Here is a 16,712-nt window from a genome sequence, read left to right as displayed (position 1 = left end):
TGGAGAGAATCAGCGTGTGGCCGCGGCGGTCTGGAACGGTATCTATAGGCAGTGCCACGCACAAAGCTGCTCCACAAGTATGCTAAAACTGTCAAAGGGCTCCATATTCGGCAGAAGATGTCAACGTATAGACAGATCCGAGTGGTAGAACTAGCAGGTATACGGGGATAGCAAGACCATTCAGGAAGGAGGATCAGTATGGTGTGTACGGAAAAGTGTTTATGATGAGCTCAAAAGGCGTGGCTTGGCATAAAAGCACAATTAGCGAAGACATCCTAGCCCTGTCCATCTCTCCACCGCTCACAACCGCAAACGAACCCCACCCAGCCGTCCCCGCCTACTTCCACTCCCGGACAGGCCAGGGCGGCGCGATGGCGACGGGCGGGATGCTGCACTTGGCGGCCAGGGCGGCGCGGGCCTCGGCGCTGTCGAACGGCACGCAGTCCTGGCCGAGCCCGCTGACGCCGTCGCAGATGACGACGGGCTTGCCGCCGCACGGGGTGGTGACGTTGAAGTTCTTGAAGGTGATGTTCCTGCACACGGCCGACGCGCTGGTCGAGCACGTCAGGCGGGCCACGGCGTTGCCGTAGCGGCCGCTCGAGTGGCCCGAGAAGTTCTCGAACGTGACGTCGGTCACGTTCATCTTGGACGGGAACCGGTTGCACTGCTCGGCGGGGATGTTGAAGTAGCACGAGTCGAGGAAGGCGGCCTGTTGGGCAGGTCACGGTGTATTGTTAGCGACGTGTGTGTGTGAGATCAGAAGACTGTTGTTGTGTAGTGGGGGGGGGGGGGGGGGCACTTGCGTAGTCGATCCTGCCGGTCCAGAAGTTGCGGTAGGTGACGTTGCGGACCCATCCCTGCCCGACGTTCTCCCCGGCCCACACCTTGATGCGGCCGCCGTAGTCGCCGTTGAGCATCCAGACGTTCTCGATGACGACGTCCTCGACATAGACGGTCTCGCCAGCATACTGGCCCAGAGAGCCCAGGGACTGGCCGTGGGTGCCGTTGCAGTACATGGTGTCGACGTGGATTTTCTAGCGCACCGAGGTGGGCTATCAGTGTCTAGCTCAGGTAATGGCGTTTCGACGCGAGGTAGGGGCATGTCTTACACTCGTGTTCGACTTTGGTGAGAAGCAGTCGTCGCCGACGTTGACCCAGACGCGCTCGACGTTGACCCCCTCCACGTTGAGGGAGTTGAAGAAGTCCGAGTTCTTGGGGAGAGCGGTGGCGTTGTTGGTGATGGCCTCGATGATAACATCCTTGTAGCTGATGTTCTTGGCTGGAATGTGCGTGTGTTAGAAGCTGGTTCTCAGTGGCCATTGGGAGAGGTGCACTCACAGGTGACCACAAAATTGTGCCACACAGGGCTGTTCTTCATCTGAATACCCGTGATCTCTAGGTTTGTGGTGTTCTCGGCGTAGAAGAGAATGGGGCGCAGGTAGGGGTTGTTGGGGTCCAGGATTCTATCACTCGTTAGCTGCTCCGTCGTAGCCTTGCTTGAGAAGTGAGCAAAGAAGAGATGTTATACTCCAGGCCGGCAAACTCATTCCACCACCTCTGGCCGTTGCCGTCCATGGTGCCCTCGCCATATATCTTGATGTCCTTCCCTACATGCGGGATCATACAGTGTCAGCCTCGATGCTTCCTCGGATTTTGCGATGCCGAACTCACCTCCCCATTTCCAGAACATCAACGACCGCTGGAACGGATGGTAAAAGGCATTTGCCTGCCAGTACGGCGTGTCGTTGGTGAACTTGAGCGTGCCCTCGAGGTGCAGCTGAAAGTCGTCGAGGAACGTCAGGTCCAGCGGCTTGCCGATGACAAACGTCTGATCTTTGGGCAGGTACACGGTGCCGCCCTTGTTGGCCTGACGCACGGCCTGCTCAAACTCGGCAGACACATCGTCCAGGTCGTGGGTGGACGCGCGCGGGGTGACGGTCTTGCGGCAGCCCGCGGAGCGCCTTGCGACGGGGTGCTTCTCGCGGAACTCCAGGGCGTTGCGCGGCACGCCGGGAGGTGGCTCAACCGCGAAGGCGGCGGCGGCGGCGGCGGCGGCGAGCGTGCCGGCGATGGTTGCGAGGGAGGACAGCTTCATTGTCGGCGCGTGGGACGTTGGCGTTGGTGGTGGTGTGTGGCCCTTGGCCCCTAGCACACAAGCGCAGCAGTCTCTAGCGGCTCGGCTCTCTTATAGATCTCCAGGACATCCCCCAATCCACCCAGCCGGCACCTGCGGCATCTCGAAAGGCGGTGGAAAGGACGCAAGGTGGTGGGGAAATTGTGCGGCCGAGGCCGATGTGTCGATGGCAAGCTTAGCCATTTTACCCCTGGCGTAGCGAGCCCCTCGCATTCAAGATTGGGGAAGCGGGGCGAGAATCTGGGTTTCCCCGCACGCCTTGGTCTGGTCCATCTCGGCAGGCTAGCCGTTGACGCAATAAACGGGTCTGAAGTCCAGGAACGGACCAAACTATAGGCTGCAAAGAACGTTTGTCTGGTGGCATCTCCTCGCTCGGGGCCGGGGTAGCTTGGGGCTGTGGGGATCCGCCGTCGGCGTTGGTTGGCGGAATATCTGTCGCCGTCGGTAGCTCGACAGACGGAGAAACTCAATGCTAGCGAACGTCCAGGATCTCACGGCTCGTCCCTCGCGTTCGTCCACCTCTCTGGGTTTCGATGACATGGGAACGGGTATTGCCGAGCTCAAGAAGCGTGGCAGGGCGCATCCACCATCTTCGAGATTCACCAAGAAAACAAAGAGCTGTCAAGGGAGAAAAACGAGTGCTTGCTAGCTACTAGGTATTGGTTCTTGGTCTTTTGTCTCCCCAAGAGCTGACCAGGCACCAGGCAGCCATTATCAAAAATGTCTCCGACCTGCTCTCTGCTGGGAGCTGGTCCGTGTTTGATAGCTGTCATTCCGTTTTGCGCCGAGGATGCCGCCTGAGCTCAAAAACCGCCTTCTTGAGGAAGGAGCCCCCAGCAGAGCCATACCCCTCCCTGTCTGGCAGCTGCAGCCGCCACAGACATACAGTTTGGCCCAATCAGCTCAGCCCTCGCCATCCAATTGGGTAGCTCACAGTCACCTCGACCTACTCAATCTTTGTCGTCATTGAGGCATTCACGCTGATCGTCTTGGTCACCGCCGTCAAAATAGGAGTCGTCCAGTCCAACAACACGCTTGGCATTCCCCTTGATCCAACGCTGTTCACCTCAAAGCGACGGCCCGTCTCAAGCCGCATATCAGGCTAATCAAACGTGTCTTGGGGTCAGGTACGGCTATTAACACGGCGGCCAATGGATTCTCTGCGCCACGCTGATCCTAGAGGATGACCGTCAAGATGATCCCGAAGGATGACCGGATTTTCCATCGACTAACCATCTCACTAGATGCAGAACTATTTCTCTTCCACGCCAAACCCGACAAACAGCCGTGTATCTGCGCTTCTGAGCTCTCAACAATGCTCGCAGCCTCCAAGTACCAGACATTTATCCTCTGCGCGCTTTATGCGTGGCAGCTTATCACAGCAGCGGCATACATTGGGCCCCGACAATGCCTCTGGAATCCTGCTGGGCCATCGCTGTCACGAAGCCCGCCCGGTGGAGGCGAGCATTCCATCTTCAGCAGCTGCCCGACAGAGGTTGACGATGCGACGTCGGCGCAAAAGGGGACCTGGGAGCCCTGGACACGACTTCCCATCTGCTCGAAGCCAACCAGAAACGGAAAAGCCCCCTACTGCATCTACACGCATTCCTCGCTGGCAGGGTCTGGCTCTGGAATCTCCATCCTGACAACCCCAAGCATCGCGGCCGCGACGGCGCCGCTGGTCGACGGGCTCGATTTGGCCTGGGGCCTCCCTTCATCGTCGGGCGTGTTTCCAGTGGCTCCGACAGGTTGGCGAAAGGAACCGGACGCGCACGTGCGGGAGTCCCGGTCTCCGCCCCCGTACGAGGTGCGGCCGGTCGAAGGGAAGGGGATGGGCGTGGTTGCCAACGCGAGCATTATGCCTGGCGAGCTGCTCTTCCGAGAGAGGCCGGTCCTGGTCGACATGATGGCCAGGCACTGGAGTGTCGATTCCCGGCAGCACCGCGCGATGCTGGACAGAGCGCTCGCACGCCTGCCGCCCGCGGACAGGGCTCATGTCAAGGCGCTGTCATACCACAGCAAAGAGCACATAGTGGAAGGGATCATGAAAGCCAACAGCTTCGCCATCACACTCAATGGGGTGCCACATTCGGGCTTGTACCCTAAAATTGCTGTGAGTCTAGCCGTGCTGCCAGCGTACATACACAGTCACCAGAGACGGCAGCTAACGGGTTTGCCGGGAACTCAACAGAGAATCAACCACGCGTGCAAGCCAAAGTAGGTCAAACCTTGGCGTCCTACTCCCCACCCATGCATACTAACGTGCGAAAACAGCACATACGTTCGATACAGGAGAAGCACCATGGAGCTGGAGGTGGTGGCGTATAGGGAGATCGAGCCGGGCACAGAGCTGACCGTGAGCTGTGAGTGGGCAACAGACGTTGACCGGAGCGGGCCGAAAGGAAATGCCACCTGAACACTACTGACAAGAATGCTCGGCGTCTCCGCCCTCTCTAGACACACCTTTAAATATCCTCTCCGAGGACCGCCGCCAGCTCCTCGGCCGCTGGGGCTTCGAATGCACTTGCTCTCTTTGCTCCGCAGACCCACACATCGTCCAGGCATCAGACAGCAACCGCATGCGCTTGCAAGACATCCTGAAAGGCCTCAGCGACCCGGAATTTCGGGAGGACTTCGCGGGTGGCAGCTACGACTGCATCGTCCGAAACGACATGGACGAGATGCAGAACATCATGTTCGAGGAGGGTTTTGAGGCCCAGGCCGGCGACATGGCCGCGATGGATGCCGAGTTTTACCTCGCCGCAAGGCAGTGGGGGCAGGCACGGGATTCGGCGACACGGGCGGTGTGGGAACTTAGAATGTACGCGGGCCCAGACAGCGAGAGGACCGAGCAGGCCGAGGACTTTCTCAAGCGGCTGTACAACCATGAGCTGCGGAGGAACCAATGATGGGCGGGCGGTGATTGGGGATGGCGGTACCAGATCCCGAACGTCGCCTTTAGGCACATGTCGTTACTAAGCTATAGAAATGCGGGCATCTCGGTTAAGGAAACGTTCCATCCTTAATGCGCCACGAATTTCTTCATCAGGTTGGGTTTGATGAAGGATGAGTAAATTCCGTGAGGAGGCCATTCTCGGAGTGGTATCAAAGAGCAAACCCCGATAGACGTCGGCCCCGAAGCCTGGCCCTAGATGGCATAAAATGACCATACCGGCCGCCCAGGTAAACCCATGAGCAAACCTAGCCATTATCCAAACCAACTCAATCACTCCATTGTAACCACCATGAAGTTCCACAGCCTGTTGATCAACTTCTTCCTGGCGGTCTCTGTGGCGGGTGTGAGCCTACCGCGTGACGCGTCACCAGCCAGCGGTGACCCGGTCTTGATAAACGAGGGGCGTCCGAGCGGTGTCATGAAAAAAGTCGATGGATGTCTGTTGAGCCCCTTTCTTGCCACGGCCAAGGGCCTACCTATCTCTCAGCCTCTTCACACAGACCAGGCTGACAGCGTTCGCTTTCCAGTCGACATGTACATCACTTACCCGCCAGGCTACCACACACGTGGCCAACAGCCCAAAGCCGGTATTCTCCATCTGACGGACGTGCTCGGGCTGCCGCTTCTTGAGAATCTCCTGTGAGCCAAGCCCCCTCCCGAAAACGGAGCAACAGAACCATATGTCTTAACCGTGCCCCTCACGCACCACCGCAGGCTGGCAGACAGTTTCGCCCGCGCGGGCTACGTCGTCGTGGCGCCCGACCTGTTCGCGGGCAAGCCGGCGCCCGACGACCACGACCGGCCGGACCTGGGCTTCAGCGTCATCGAGTTCCTGGACGCGCACCCGCCCAACGTGACGGAGCCAGCCGTCGACGCCGCCGCTCGCCACCTTCGCGGCGCCCTGGGCGTGGCGCGCCTTGGGTCCGCCGGCTACTGCTTCGGCGGCCGCTACGCGTTCCGTTACGCGTCCGCGGCCAAGCACGCCGCCGGCCTGGGCGTCGACGTCGTGGCCACGGCGCACCCGACGCGCGTGACCGACGAGGAGATCGTGGGGCGGGTCGGGCCTGCGACCGTTGCTGCTGCCGGTGAGTGGTGCATCTTCCCCTGTGTCTCGGTGCTTTTTTTGCTGCTTGCTGCTGTCGCCAAGGCGTGTGTGCGTGGTGCCTAGCTGACATGTATCGATGTGAAGAGAACGATCCGTTCTTGATGCCGCCGAAGCGCAGGTGGGAGATTGAGACGGCGCTGCTGTCGACCGACGCCGCATCTTCCTTGGCGCTTTACTCGGGCGTGGCCCATGGCTTTGGCGTTCGCGTCAACATGTCTGACCCCGAGGCCAGGTTTGCTAAGCAGGCCGCCTTTGTTCAGGCCGTCCGCTGGTTTAACTACTGGCTCTGATCGAGCTAGGGCCGGCTCCGCGAGAGCGGGCGGCTTGCTTCAAGGTCTCAGCCAATCCAGCGGGCAGCGGTGATAGGGTCTGTGTCTCTCACGATACGATAGACGACTGATTAGGCTGCCGCCGCCGATGTCCCGTATCATACCCAGTCATTTCGAGCTGACCGGAAGGAAAATAGTGGGATTTGAAGAGGGAGAGCTCATCCTGTTCTGTTGAAAACCGTTGCCTTCAACTTCTCAGGGTTCAATGTACATCTCTCAGCTCCGCATACCGACTAGCATATGCTAGAAATCACGGGACTTGACGCCGTTGCCCTCACCGTCGCTATCATTATTACCATCCGTCCACGGATGATGCATCTTTGACCTACAGTGACACGGTAGCGCAGACGTGCGTAAAGGTTTTCACCACTTTGCAGCGCGTAGCGCGTAGACTAGCCGCATACCTGTACATATATTAATGCATTTTCTTTCTAGGCCTGATAACACACCGCGGCCAAACAATGATCAAGAACTCCTCTATCATGTTCTCCTTCAAATACAGACGTAGGCTCAGCTATGTCGTTTCATCTTACCCAAACTAAAAACAAGAACAAGGCGGCTGTGACGTGATGCATTGCACAGTCCCTCCATCTTGAACGCCGTCCATTTATATTTGCTATCTCCTTCACATGTTCCTCATACTATGTACCTAACGTCCCACTGTCTGATGTCCGGATGACGTAGCCCCTCAGTCGATTCGTATCGCTCGCAGCACAAGAAACGACCAGTGCGCCTTGCGCAAGTTCTCAAACCATAGCGCACCACGGAGAACAAAACCCTCACCATACCTCGCTCGCGACCCGACATGTAGACGAGACAGCACCACATCGACTTGACGGCCAAGCAACCCACATAGCCATCGCAGAAACAGCCGACTCAGCGAATCCCCGAAGATGTGGCGCCCAGAAGACGTCGTGACGGCCCCCTTCGAGGCCGGCCTAGCCGCGTTCCAATGGCTCGCCAACAAGGCTCTGGCCCCGCGCCCGCCGCCGTCGCAGAACGGGCACGCGCCGGCGGACCGCCCGCGCATCGCCGTGGTCGGGGCGGGCATCACGGGCGTGTCGGCGGCGGCGCAGTGTGTGGGCCACGGCTTCGGCGTGGTGCTCTTCGAGGCCGGCCCGCGCGGGCGGCTGGGTGGCATCTGGACGGGCGTCAACGACTCGTCCAAGCTGCAGATCCACTCGGCCATGTACCGCTTCTACCCGGCGGTGCGCTGGTCGCGCGGGTACCCTAACAAGGACGAGACCCTGGCCTGGTCGAGGGCGTCTGGAGCCGATACGGGCTCGAGGGTAGGACTGTTTTCGACACCAAGGTGACGACGGCCTCGCAGGACGCAAAGAGCCGCTGGGTCATCAACGACGATCCTAGCCTCGGCCGCTTCGAGGGGCTCATCGCCGCCGTCGGGGCATGCGGCGAGCCAAAGATGCCGCACATTCAGGGCATGGGCGACTTTGTGAGGGAGATTTACCACTCAAGTCAGCTATCGGAGTAAGTAATCGAAGCAACTAATCCCCCTGGTTGTCAGTCTAGCCGCTGATAAGAACGGGTGCGCAACAGCAAATCGCCAAAGGGCAAAAACGTCGCCATCATCGGCGGCGGCGCCAGCGCGGTCGAGGCGCTCGAGTAGGCGTTCAACCAGGGCGCGGTGCACGCCACCATCATCTCGCGCAGCGACAAGTGGATCATCCCGCGCAACCTGCTCGTCGACGTGCTTCTCTCCTGGAACGTCCTGGGCCAGGAGACCGTCTTCTCGTGGGTCCCCGAGCTGCTGCTGCGCAAGCTCTTCTACCGCGACCTCGAGGAGCTGTCTCCACCAAAGGATAAGGGCATCTTCACCGACACCCCCATGGTCAACTCGGAAGTCATGCGCCACCTGCGCTCCGGCCGCGCCGAGTGGGTGCGCTGCGATGTCGAAGGCTTTGTGAAGGATGGTGTCGCCGTCAAGCAGCGCGCCAGGGGCGTGCCGGCCAGCGGGCCGGGGAAGGAGAGGCGCGTGGGCGCGGACGTGGTGGTGATGGCGACTGGGTTCAAGCGGCCATCGCTGGCGTTTCTGCCCGACGACTGCTTCGAGGACCCGTACGGCCCGCTGGACTGGTACCTCCAGGCGTTCCCACCCATGCACCCGTCCGTGTGCGCCATCAACTGGTAAGCAACGCCGCCCTCCGGTGCTTGACCTCCTGTCCCATCCATTTTTGACTAACACTGGCCGAACCAGCACCTACGTTTCCGCCATCGGCACCGTTGGCAACTGGCACATCGGCATCTACACGCGCACGCTGCTCGTGTTCCTCGTGGACCCCTTCACGCGCCCGGCGCCCTGGTGGATGCGGCGCTGGATCGACATGACAAAGGTGCTCAAGGCGGCCGGCCCCACGTCGGCCTTTGACTTCTTCACCTACCTGGAGCTCATGTAGTGGTTCGTCTTCTGCATCTCCTTCAACCCCTTCCGCTGGAGGTGGGCCCTCTTCGTCTTCCTGGGCGTCGGCCTCGCCGTGCCGGACAAGGTGGCCGACCTCGAGACCCGGCTCACGCTGCGCGCCGGCTGGGACAGGCGCGAGGAGGGGAGGGATGAGGGGGGGGGAGCTTTTAGCGGGGAGTTCGTTGTGCAAGGGGTGATGGCAGAAGAAGGGTCTGGGGTCTGGGCGAGGGTTCGCGGGATGCAAAGGCCAAAGAGGCAAATATCACGATTTTACCAGGATCAGGAGCTAGGAAAGGTCGAAGCGTCTGGCAAGGAGGAAATGTCAATCAAAGCTAGACAAAACATGTGACCCCGTGCTTGTTACATCCTAGTCCCGATCAGGGCCATTGGGATGGGATGACTTTTGAGCCCGAGGCTGCCCCTGGGAAGGCCGCGAATCATGGCTGGCAGCGGGCCATCGACGGCGGAGGAAGACGCTGATTGCCTGATGCACAATAGACCCAATTGCGAGCGTGCTGGCGAGTCCATGCGCCGGCAAGGCATTTTTAGTGTTTTGCGCGACTGCTTCATCCGATTCTTCGTTGGACGGACTGTCTCCTCGGGCGCGATTAGCCCGGCTACGGTAGGTCCTGGGAAGTCGGGCGTCAGCATGTCGTCACTCGACCTCCCCTGGCCAAGGGCGGGCGGCACGAGGTGCAACACCACGCCAACACCAAGAAACGACCGACCGATCAGCCTCATCCTCGCCGTCCACCCACCTCTCTCCTCCCTCTCCGCCCTATCACCAGTGGCTTCCCCTGATCAACCCAACACCGCAATGGAGAACCCAGGTGACCCCTTGCTCCACCCCCATCGCAGACAGTCCCCCCCGGGCCTGACAGCCAACAAAAAAAAATAGTCGAGGACATCGACGCCGTCCTCCGGGCGCTCTGCCAGGGCGGCGCTGAAGAGCAGCAGGGCGCGATAGAGGCCTACTTCCTGCCCGACGCCGCCTTCGCCCACCCCTTCTACCGCGTGCCGCGCTTTCAGCCGACGCGCGTGCCGGGAGCCCTCTTCCCGCGCCGGGAGCACGTCGTGTGCTCCCGCGACGCCATCGCCGCCATCTACCGCTGGTACCGCTTCCTGAGCCCGCGCATCGACTTCCAGATCGACTCTAGGCTCTAGGGGTGTGTGCTAGCCCCTACCTTCTTTTTTTTACCACTTGCATACGGATCCCAGAGGAAGCCGAGGGCGTTGCGTAACATGGGGAATGTGGTGAGAATCGCGTTGCCCTTTGGAGGCCGACAGTGACGGTCCACGGCGACGGATGATAAAAAAAACCTACGACAAGCAAAACCACATCCTCTGCCTCATCATCCGGCAGCGCTTCACTGTCTGGTTCCTCCCTTTTTACAGCGCAAACGTGCGCCTCGTGACCGAGGTTCACCTGGCGCAGCAGACCCCATCCAACGTGGGAGCGGCGTCGGGGCCGCTGCATGAACAAGGAGCTCAGCAAGGGCAGAAGGAGGGGGAAAAAGACAGTGGGGCCCGGGACACAGCCGTCGCGAGGCCGCGGTACATGATCGCCAAGCAGGAGGACCACTACCAGGTCAACGAGTACCTCCGCTTCGTCGTCCCTGTCCTGGGCCCCTTGGTCTGGACAGCTTGGCAGCTAATAAGCTCCCTGATATGCGTACTCTTGACAATGCCGCTTTTTGTGCTCGACCGAGCATCCAAAGGGAAGCATGTGTTACCGGGAGCATAGCCATGCAGGGAAGCTCGGTCTGGAGCCCGGATAGATGCTGTAGTGCTCACAGGACGCCACAGTCAATCTTCAAATTCGGTAGCACATCGATATTCTTCGCAAGTCAATTTTAAAGCCAATTACGATCAAGCTGTATGTACAGGCAAGTGCCACCCCATCATCTCTGCAAATTGGTAGCTACATCAAGCAAAGTACCCGAGATTTCCCATCAAGTCATTGTGTGTGTGTGTGTGGATGAGATACCACCTCCCAGGAATGGGGAATAACGGCGACCCAGGCGATCGGAAGAAAAACTGAAGCTATCCACTAGTGGGTGTCACGGGCGTCAGACTAGTAATGACCGAACTTGCCAAGAAGGCGCTTGGTGTCCGTGCTGAGAGTCTCAGCCTCCGCCACGAACGAATCAAAGTCAAGCAAGTCTGGGTCTTGCAGAGATTGCTTGACTCCTTTGCGGGCGCTCTCAAGGTCTCGGATGACGTGGTCGCACCTTTTCTTGTAGTGCAAGATGAGTTCTGTTTGCTCCCGTTGATGCATCCTGCACAGCATATCGATAGTTTGCATCAACTGCTCAAAGTCGCTCGTGACCATGTCCAGGGCGGCCTCCTTGCGGTTGAGATCTTCCATGGTAGACTACAAGCTTCATGTTAGCTAGCTCCGATGGAGTATTGACCCAGAAATATTTTCTTACATCAATGATCCTTGAAATGGTCTGCAGCACTTCCCGCTGATATTGCGATGGGCCATCAAGGCCATCCGATCCGGAGCCTGCCGGGCTTTCTTCCAGAACATCAGTCTGCGGGCCTGGTGATGCTCTGGTTGGGTCCGGCGAGCTTGTGGTGTAGATGCCATGTCTTGAGAGTCGCTTGGAAGTTTGTGTGGGGCGAGGTGAGTTTCGTGCGGGAAGGCTAGGGCTTGGGGGCCTTTTCTTATCGTCTGCTGACCTGAAGGTGTTCGCGCCTGGTGGCCGGAACCGTACCTTGCGAGGCGATGGGTCTGGTGAGGACGACGAAGACGATAGCACAACTATGGTAGGTCGAAGAGCATGTGCTGAGACAGGAGATTCCTGCGTGACTGGCTCAACATGTGGGCCGAGTGCCGGCGGGAAACTGGGTGCAGCTTGACTGGGTTTGCGTAAGGTATAAGGCGGCGAAGTGACGGCGAAGACAACGCGAGGCTCGGGACTTGGCGGTTGCTGTGACGGCGGATCAGAGCCGGTTGCTGACAGCACACGTGGCGCGGGAGAATAGTAGTCGCCCTCAGAAGCTGGAGCGGAAGGAGCGGCGGTACTGTCATCATCATGTGACATGGTAGCCATGGATGGGAATTTGACATCCTCGGAAGGAGGATTGGGGCTGCTTCCCGTCTTGTCCGCGGTCGATGTCTCTGCTTTGGTGCGGCGGCCGACCGGGCTTGTTGGGGCCGTGTCGCTTGTGTCATCTGGGCGCCCAGAGAATTGGACGATATCGAAGATCTCTTGCGAGTCGCTAATCTGTGTGAGGTTGGGGAGCAAGCCACTGCCTGATGGTGGTGACGAGAGGGGGTCGGATTCAAAAACATTCAGGACGTCGCGTACAGCTCTATCTCTGGGTGCATGTTTCGGTAGAGGGCTTTCTTGTTCGGGGGAGCTCAGAGGTTCCGTGGGTTTCGCAGCCACGACCTTTTTGAACAAGATCGAGGCGAGATCGGAGTTTGCCCCACGCTTGCGTCCCCGAGGCTCTTCCAGTGCCGTAGACCTGGGCAGAGCCTTCTCCGCCTTCTCCACCTTCTCAAGGGTCGCTTCGGGAACCAAGGGCGAGGAAGGTAAAGAATAGCTGGATGGCATACGCGGCTGGGGCTTCCTGGACACGCGCTTCTTGGGCGACGGGAGCTTCTTGGTCTCTTCCTCGACAATGGCCTCGTTGGCAATTGACCGCTTAGGCTTTCCTCGCTTGCGCGCTTGGGGTCGAGGGGCAGGTGGCACCCGGCCCGCCGGCTTGGAACTCGGAAGATATTCTGAGCACTGTCCTGACGACTCATCTCTGTCTGTGCTTTCTCTCCCCCCAGCGATCAAGGCGTCAGGGCCCTGGAGCGTCCCGCAATCTGGTGTCGGCGACCGGGGTGGCATTCTGGCAAGCGCGTTTTGCCGCCGCCAGTCATTACAGACTGGTGCTGGAGGGTCTTCTGTAGGAGCTGTCGTCTGTTCAGGATGTGTGAGAAAAGGGGCTTAGTAGAGGCTGGGGCGAGATCGTGTTGGAACCCAAGATTTTTGTGGGAGATGGAGATGGATTTTTCGGACGCTTGGTCGCTGAGGAAGGAACGCTTGCGTTTGGGACGGGAGCCTAGATCTGGTTGTGCACGGCGTGAGCTGTGTCGGAGGGAAGGCACGAAACAGCCTTGGGCGTCGATGAAGCACGTGTGGTGTTCATGGCTAGCAGTCATTGAACATGTTTGCAGCACACGGGACTTCGCAAGTTAAAGCAAAGGGAATTGGGTGTCGCCATATTGATTATTATCAAATATACGTACCCAAAGGAACCTGCAACATCAAGGACGGAAGGAGACCTAACAAGAATAATGCGAGGGCCGCGCGTGTGAAGAGGTCAGGACCCACGGTGCCTTGATGTCGTATATTCGGACAGATGCTGTGTTATCTTATGGTGATCGTCTTCCCTGCCCCACCAAACATATCGACAGAAGCAGGTTGACCGGGGCGAACACCCGGCGGGAGCATGTCGAGGTAGCCATCGCTAAAGTCCCCGCTGTAATAAAGCTCCTCATTCGAGCAGGTGAGCACATGCCCGAGGCGTCGATAAATTCCAGCCGCCTCATCCCCTATCAACTCCAACAAAAGTCCTCTGACTTCGAGCGGCGGGTATGGTCCTTTCGTGTGCTCAGGCGCATCCCCGACGCCAAAAATGGGTGCAAAGAATAATGGCCCAGCAGGATCAGCCGCGTCGGCCGAATCAAACTGCACCACCGAATTCTTCTGCATGGTGGCACCTGTGAGGATGGGCGAAGGCCCCGCCTCCAGCTGGACGGCGTTGAGGATGCAGCGGAGGCGCAGGCTCCCGTGCTGGCAGCTGCTGTTCTCTTCGGGTATGTCCATGTCAACGCCGACAATCTGAGCGAGCAGCTGGGTATCATATCCTTCGTCGTGGTAGTGTTGCAGCTGGGAGGTGATGACTGGCCCGTCTACGCTCATCCAGGACCACGAGGGAGCAAATCGATTTCTGGTAGGAATGTCCACCTGGGAGTGCTCGGCTCTCCAGCAAAGCTGTATCTCCATCTGAAACCTCCACAAACCCACACAGGGGCCGCCGTTAGCTCCGAGCACGCTCTGTAGCGATTCCACGACGCCCGAAAGGGCGAGGAGCTTGTCCGACGTGTGCGAGAGTCGGCACCGTGAGTATGATTCCACGATTCTGGACCACTGCCCCGGCGCCTGGTCTTTCTCGGGGGAGGAGACCAGGATGCTCGAATAGCGCTTGGGTCCGATGCCGGAAGACTCTACCTGCGGTAGAGCCCGGGCGCCCGAGGGGACAAACTCGGGCGCGGTGGACTCGGCGCAGTCCCATATGACCTGGTCGTCGGTAAAGTGCACGAGGCGAGGCGAGAGATATCGCTCTTGCAGAACCCAGCCACGCTCATTGAGCGGCGCGTGATCGATCACATCTTTCCAGTGCCAGCGGGAGTCTACGGCAGCCTCTACAGCGACAAACATGCCGTCCAGGGCGCCGTTGGAAATGCGGAATGGCCCTGAAGACAGGTTCTCGGGCGAGCGAGTGACGAACATGCCGGCGTGGCTGTCGACAGCCCGCGTGGCGGCGAGGGTCAGGACGCTCTGCCGGTAGACGTTAAGCATAGTCTTGATCTCGGTTATCTTGTCGGCATCGGAATCCTGGAGGATACACAGAGAGTCGATCCATATGTAGTTGATGCCGAGGGCTTGCGCAGCATGTATGGCATCTTGGAAATTGGCGGGCAGGGATGTAAGTGCGATGCCGTTCTTGAGCTCCTCCAGGTTTTTGGTTGTGCACTGCTTGACATCGGCGCGCCCGCCCCAACAGTGGCTCAATGTCGCATACGGGCCTCTGGGTGGCGTGTCCCGTGTGATGACCAGCCTCGCCTGGGAATGCTCGACTTGGATGAGGCGCGTTGGGTACCAAGGCGGTTGAGTGGTGCCGCCCTGGCAAATTTTGTGACTGGTCAGACAGTTTTGCATGCATTTTTTGACGAACGCAAATGTCTCGGGGGAGTTGGTACTCGTAGATGTCGGCTGGGCAAGAAGCTCGAGTGAACCTAGCAGCGACATGTTTTCTTAGAGATGGGGGCCCATAATCGGAGGGTACTCGTTGAGTTCACAGACCCTGATCATTCACTTGCTCGATGAGCAGTATGATTTCCGACAAGTTCGTCCTCGTCTCAGCATCGTCAACCTTGAAAAATACACAAGGTAACCGGCCTTGGAAAAATCCGACGCTCGCTAGGTTGCTGCTAAGATGAAGGACCAGATCTTCCCTCCCGTGCCAGAGGGTTTGCCTCTTGAGCAAGCGAACCATGGCGTGGCAGGCGACGCAGAACACGCTGCTCTTCTTGATGGCGGCCAAGGTGAGCGACCATTTCGCCGTACAGCGCCATGCGCCATTCTCGCCTTGAATGACGGCGGGCTCGTCAAACACTTGCTTGCAGCAGGAGCACAGCATCGCTTGTGGTATGGATTCCTGTTTACAAATGATGAAGGCAGCGCCGCTACTCCGACACGACCAAACGAGGCGTGGGGACGTAGCTTATCGCTATATACCATTGGTCACATCACGAGAGCGTGCGAAAATATGTGCATGGGGAACTTCCGCACTTTCGCCGACGTTGATCTGAATGGGGTTGAGCGTTGTTTGCACTCGAAAAAAAAAAAAGAAAGAAAAAAAGAAGAAAAAAAGAAGAAAAAAAGAAGAAAAAAAGAAGAAAAAAAGAAAAAAAAAGAAGAAGCGTCGAATAGGATGACCGGGTTTTTGGTGCTAAAGCCGTGGATCACGCTGACATTTCGTTCGCCTTGCTGCCTGGCGTGGAGCTAAGACGATGATGACGCGGGAAGCTTGGAGGGGGTGGGATTGAGCTCGCGCAGGCAAGCTCAAGGCGACCCCCTCCACGCAGAACCAGCAAATCCGAAAGACGCAGATGGGCAGCAAACACACAAACGGACACGGCCTTGGCAAGAACGCGCAGACAGTGCGTTGTGGCACCCTGGTATAGAATCCCGCTCCATCCTAGCTGAGCGTTGAGAGCGAGAGGCTCCAAGCCGAGGCCGGGTGTCCACCTGGGCCACCCGCACGCCTGGCTCCATGCCCGATCGTGGCCAGGCTCGACTCGGTTCGTGGCGGCTCCAGCTCCATCCACGGGGTTGGGCCTTGGCCTAGAACATGCGGCGTGGCCTGGACCCCTGGCATTGGGCCGGCATTCTGGTTGTGCAACCCCGCGTCACCAGCTCAGGCCGAGTTTTGCTCAGCCCTCTTTCGCTGAGGCCCTTGTTCGTACCTCCCATGTCCCGCCCGCAGCCTTCGTCATCCAGACCTGACACGGGGCACGTTCTTGGTCCAAGGAGGGACATCCCTGTCGGCGCGCCTGTCGGGGTGCTTCTTTTTTTTTCTGGATTTTTGTATTACTATTCTTCTCTGCCCCTCCTGCATAGGTATTGATTGTCTTTACTTTATTTTCTCTATTTTGCACCCACCCTCCGTTTGGCGGCGACACAAACGGCATCATTGGCAGCATCGCGATTCCAACCCTTTTGCGATTTCGTTGCGGAACACTACGACTGTGAGATTTTCCTGCGGTCCGTGTCGATTTCACTGCGGCAACTCTCTGCGCTGCGCCACGTAGGGGCTTGCCTGCAAACCCACGAACCTCTTGACGCAGATCACATCCGGCGTTGCGCGGCCACCTCGCCCCTCCAAGCACCTCGGACGCCTCCCCATAACTTGGCAGGTGACCGATACCTAACTCCCGCGGCCTCTTGCCTGGTCGACTCTCCTTCTTGCGACACCTTCAA

At 58.7% G+C, this 16,712-nt stretch overlaps 7 protein-coding genes across 7 annotated transcripts; 4 read left to right on the top strand and 3 right to left on the bottom strand.

The window, feature by feature from the left end:
- Nucleotides 1–81: 81 nt before the first annotated feature.
- GGTG_09200 (exopolygalacturonase) lies at nucleotides 82–2,314 on the bottom strand. The gene is made up of 6 exons (XM_009227044.1): nucleotides 1,672–2,314; nucleotides 1,529–1,607; nucleotides 1,339–1,463; nucleotides 1,110–1,279; nucleotides 804–1,034; nucleotides 82–709 (listed from the first exon to the last, which is right to left on the bottom strand). Exons 1-6 carry the CDS (start codon nucleotides 2,093–2,095, stop codon nucleotides 338–340), a joined length of 1,401 nt encoding a protein of 466 aa, XP_009225308.1. The 5' UTR covers nucleotides 2,096–2,314; the 3' UTR covers nucleotides 82–337.
- A 753-nt stretch (nucleotides 2,315–3,067) lies between these two features.
- On the top strand, nucleotides 3,068–5,128 carry GGTG_09199 (hypothetical protein). Its single transcript, XM_009227043.1, has 5 exons — nucleotides 3,068–3,261; nucleotides 3,379–4,247; nucleotides 4,326–4,351; nucleotides 4,409–4,497; nucleotides 4,592–5,128. Exons 2-5 carry the CDS (start codon nucleotides 3,450–3,452, stop codon nucleotides 5,041–5,043), a joined length of 1,365 nt encoding a protein of 454 aa, XP_009225307.1. The 5' UTR covers nucleotides 3,068–3,261; nucleotides 3,379–3,449; the 3' UTR covers nucleotides 5,044–5,128.
- A 251-nt stretch (nucleotides 5,129–5,379) lies between these two features.
- On the top strand, nucleotides 5,380–6,485 carry GGTG_09198 (hypothetical protein; the record flags this gene model as incomplete). The annotated part of the gene is made up of 4 exons (XM_009227042.1): nucleotides 5,380–5,431; nucleotides 5,618–5,729; nucleotides 5,805–6,175; nucleotides 6,280–6,485. 4 exons carry the CDS (start codon nucleotides 5,380–5,382, stop codon nucleotides 6,483–6,485), a joined length of 741 nt encoding a protein of 246 aa, XP_009225306.1.
- A 932-nt stretch (nucleotides 6,486–7,417) lies between these two features.
- GGTG_09197 (hypothetical protein) lies at nucleotides 7,418–10,107 on the top strand (the record flags this gene model as incomplete). The annotated part of the gene is made up of 6 exons (XM_009227041.1): nucleotides 7,418–7,732; nucleotides 7,786–8,012; nucleotides 8,196–8,669; nucleotides 8,740–8,934; nucleotides 9,442–9,565; nucleotides 9,802–10,107. 6 exons carry the CDS (start codon nucleotides 7,418–7,420, stop codon nucleotides 10,105–10,107), a joined length of 1,641 nt encoding a protein of 546 aa, XP_009225305.1.
- A 142-nt stretch (nucleotides 10,108–10,249) lies between these two features.
- Nucleotides 10,250–10,807, top strand: GGTG_09196 (hypothetical protein; the record flags this gene model as incomplete). Its single annotated transcript, XM_009227040.1, has 1 exon — nucleotides 10,250–10,807. The coding sequence occupies one exon, from the start codon at nucleotides 10,250–10,252 to the stop codon at nucleotides 10,685–10,687; it is 438 nt and encodes a 145-aa protein (XP_009225304.1). The 3' UTR covers nucleotides 10,688–10,807.
- GGTG_09195 (hypothetical protein) lies at nucleotides 10,770–12,791 on the bottom strand (the record flags this gene model as incomplete). The annotated part of the gene is made up of 2 exons (XM_009227039.1): nucleotides 10,770–11,317; nucleotides 11,376–12,791. 2 exons carry the CDS (start codon nucleotides 12,789–12,791, stop codon nucleotides 11,018–11,020), a joined length of 1,716 nt encoding a protein of 571 aa, XP_009225303.1. The 3' UTR covers nucleotides 10,770–11,017.
- A 330-nt stretch (nucleotides 12,792–13,121) lies between these two features.
- On the bottom strand, nucleotides 13,122–15,557 carry GGTG_09194 (hypothetical protein). The gene is made up of 2 exons (XM_009227038.1): nucleotides 15,033–15,557; nucleotides 13,122–14,965 (listed from the first exon to the last, which is right to left on the bottom strand). Exons 1-2 carry the CDS (start codon nucleotides 15,367–15,369, stop codon nucleotides 13,314–13,316), a joined length of 1,989 nt encoding a protein of 662 aa, XP_009225302.1. The 5' UTR covers nucleotides 15,370–15,557; the 3' UTR covers nucleotides 13,122–13,313.
- Nucleotides 15,558–16,712: the final 1,155 nt, after the last annotated feature.

This window comes from Gaeumannomyces tritici (genome assembly GCF_000145635.1).
Source record: "Gaeumannomyces tritici R3-111a-1 unplaced genomic scaffold supercont2.5, whole genome shotgun sequence".
Classification (NCBI taxonomy): Eukaryota; Fungi; Ascomycota; class Sordariomycetes; order Magnaporthales; family Magnaporthaceae; genus Gaeumannomyces; species Gaeumannomyces tritici.
The sequence above is the reverse complement of the archived record's forward strand: the minus strand, read 5'-3'. Positions and strand labels throughout refer to the sequence as shown.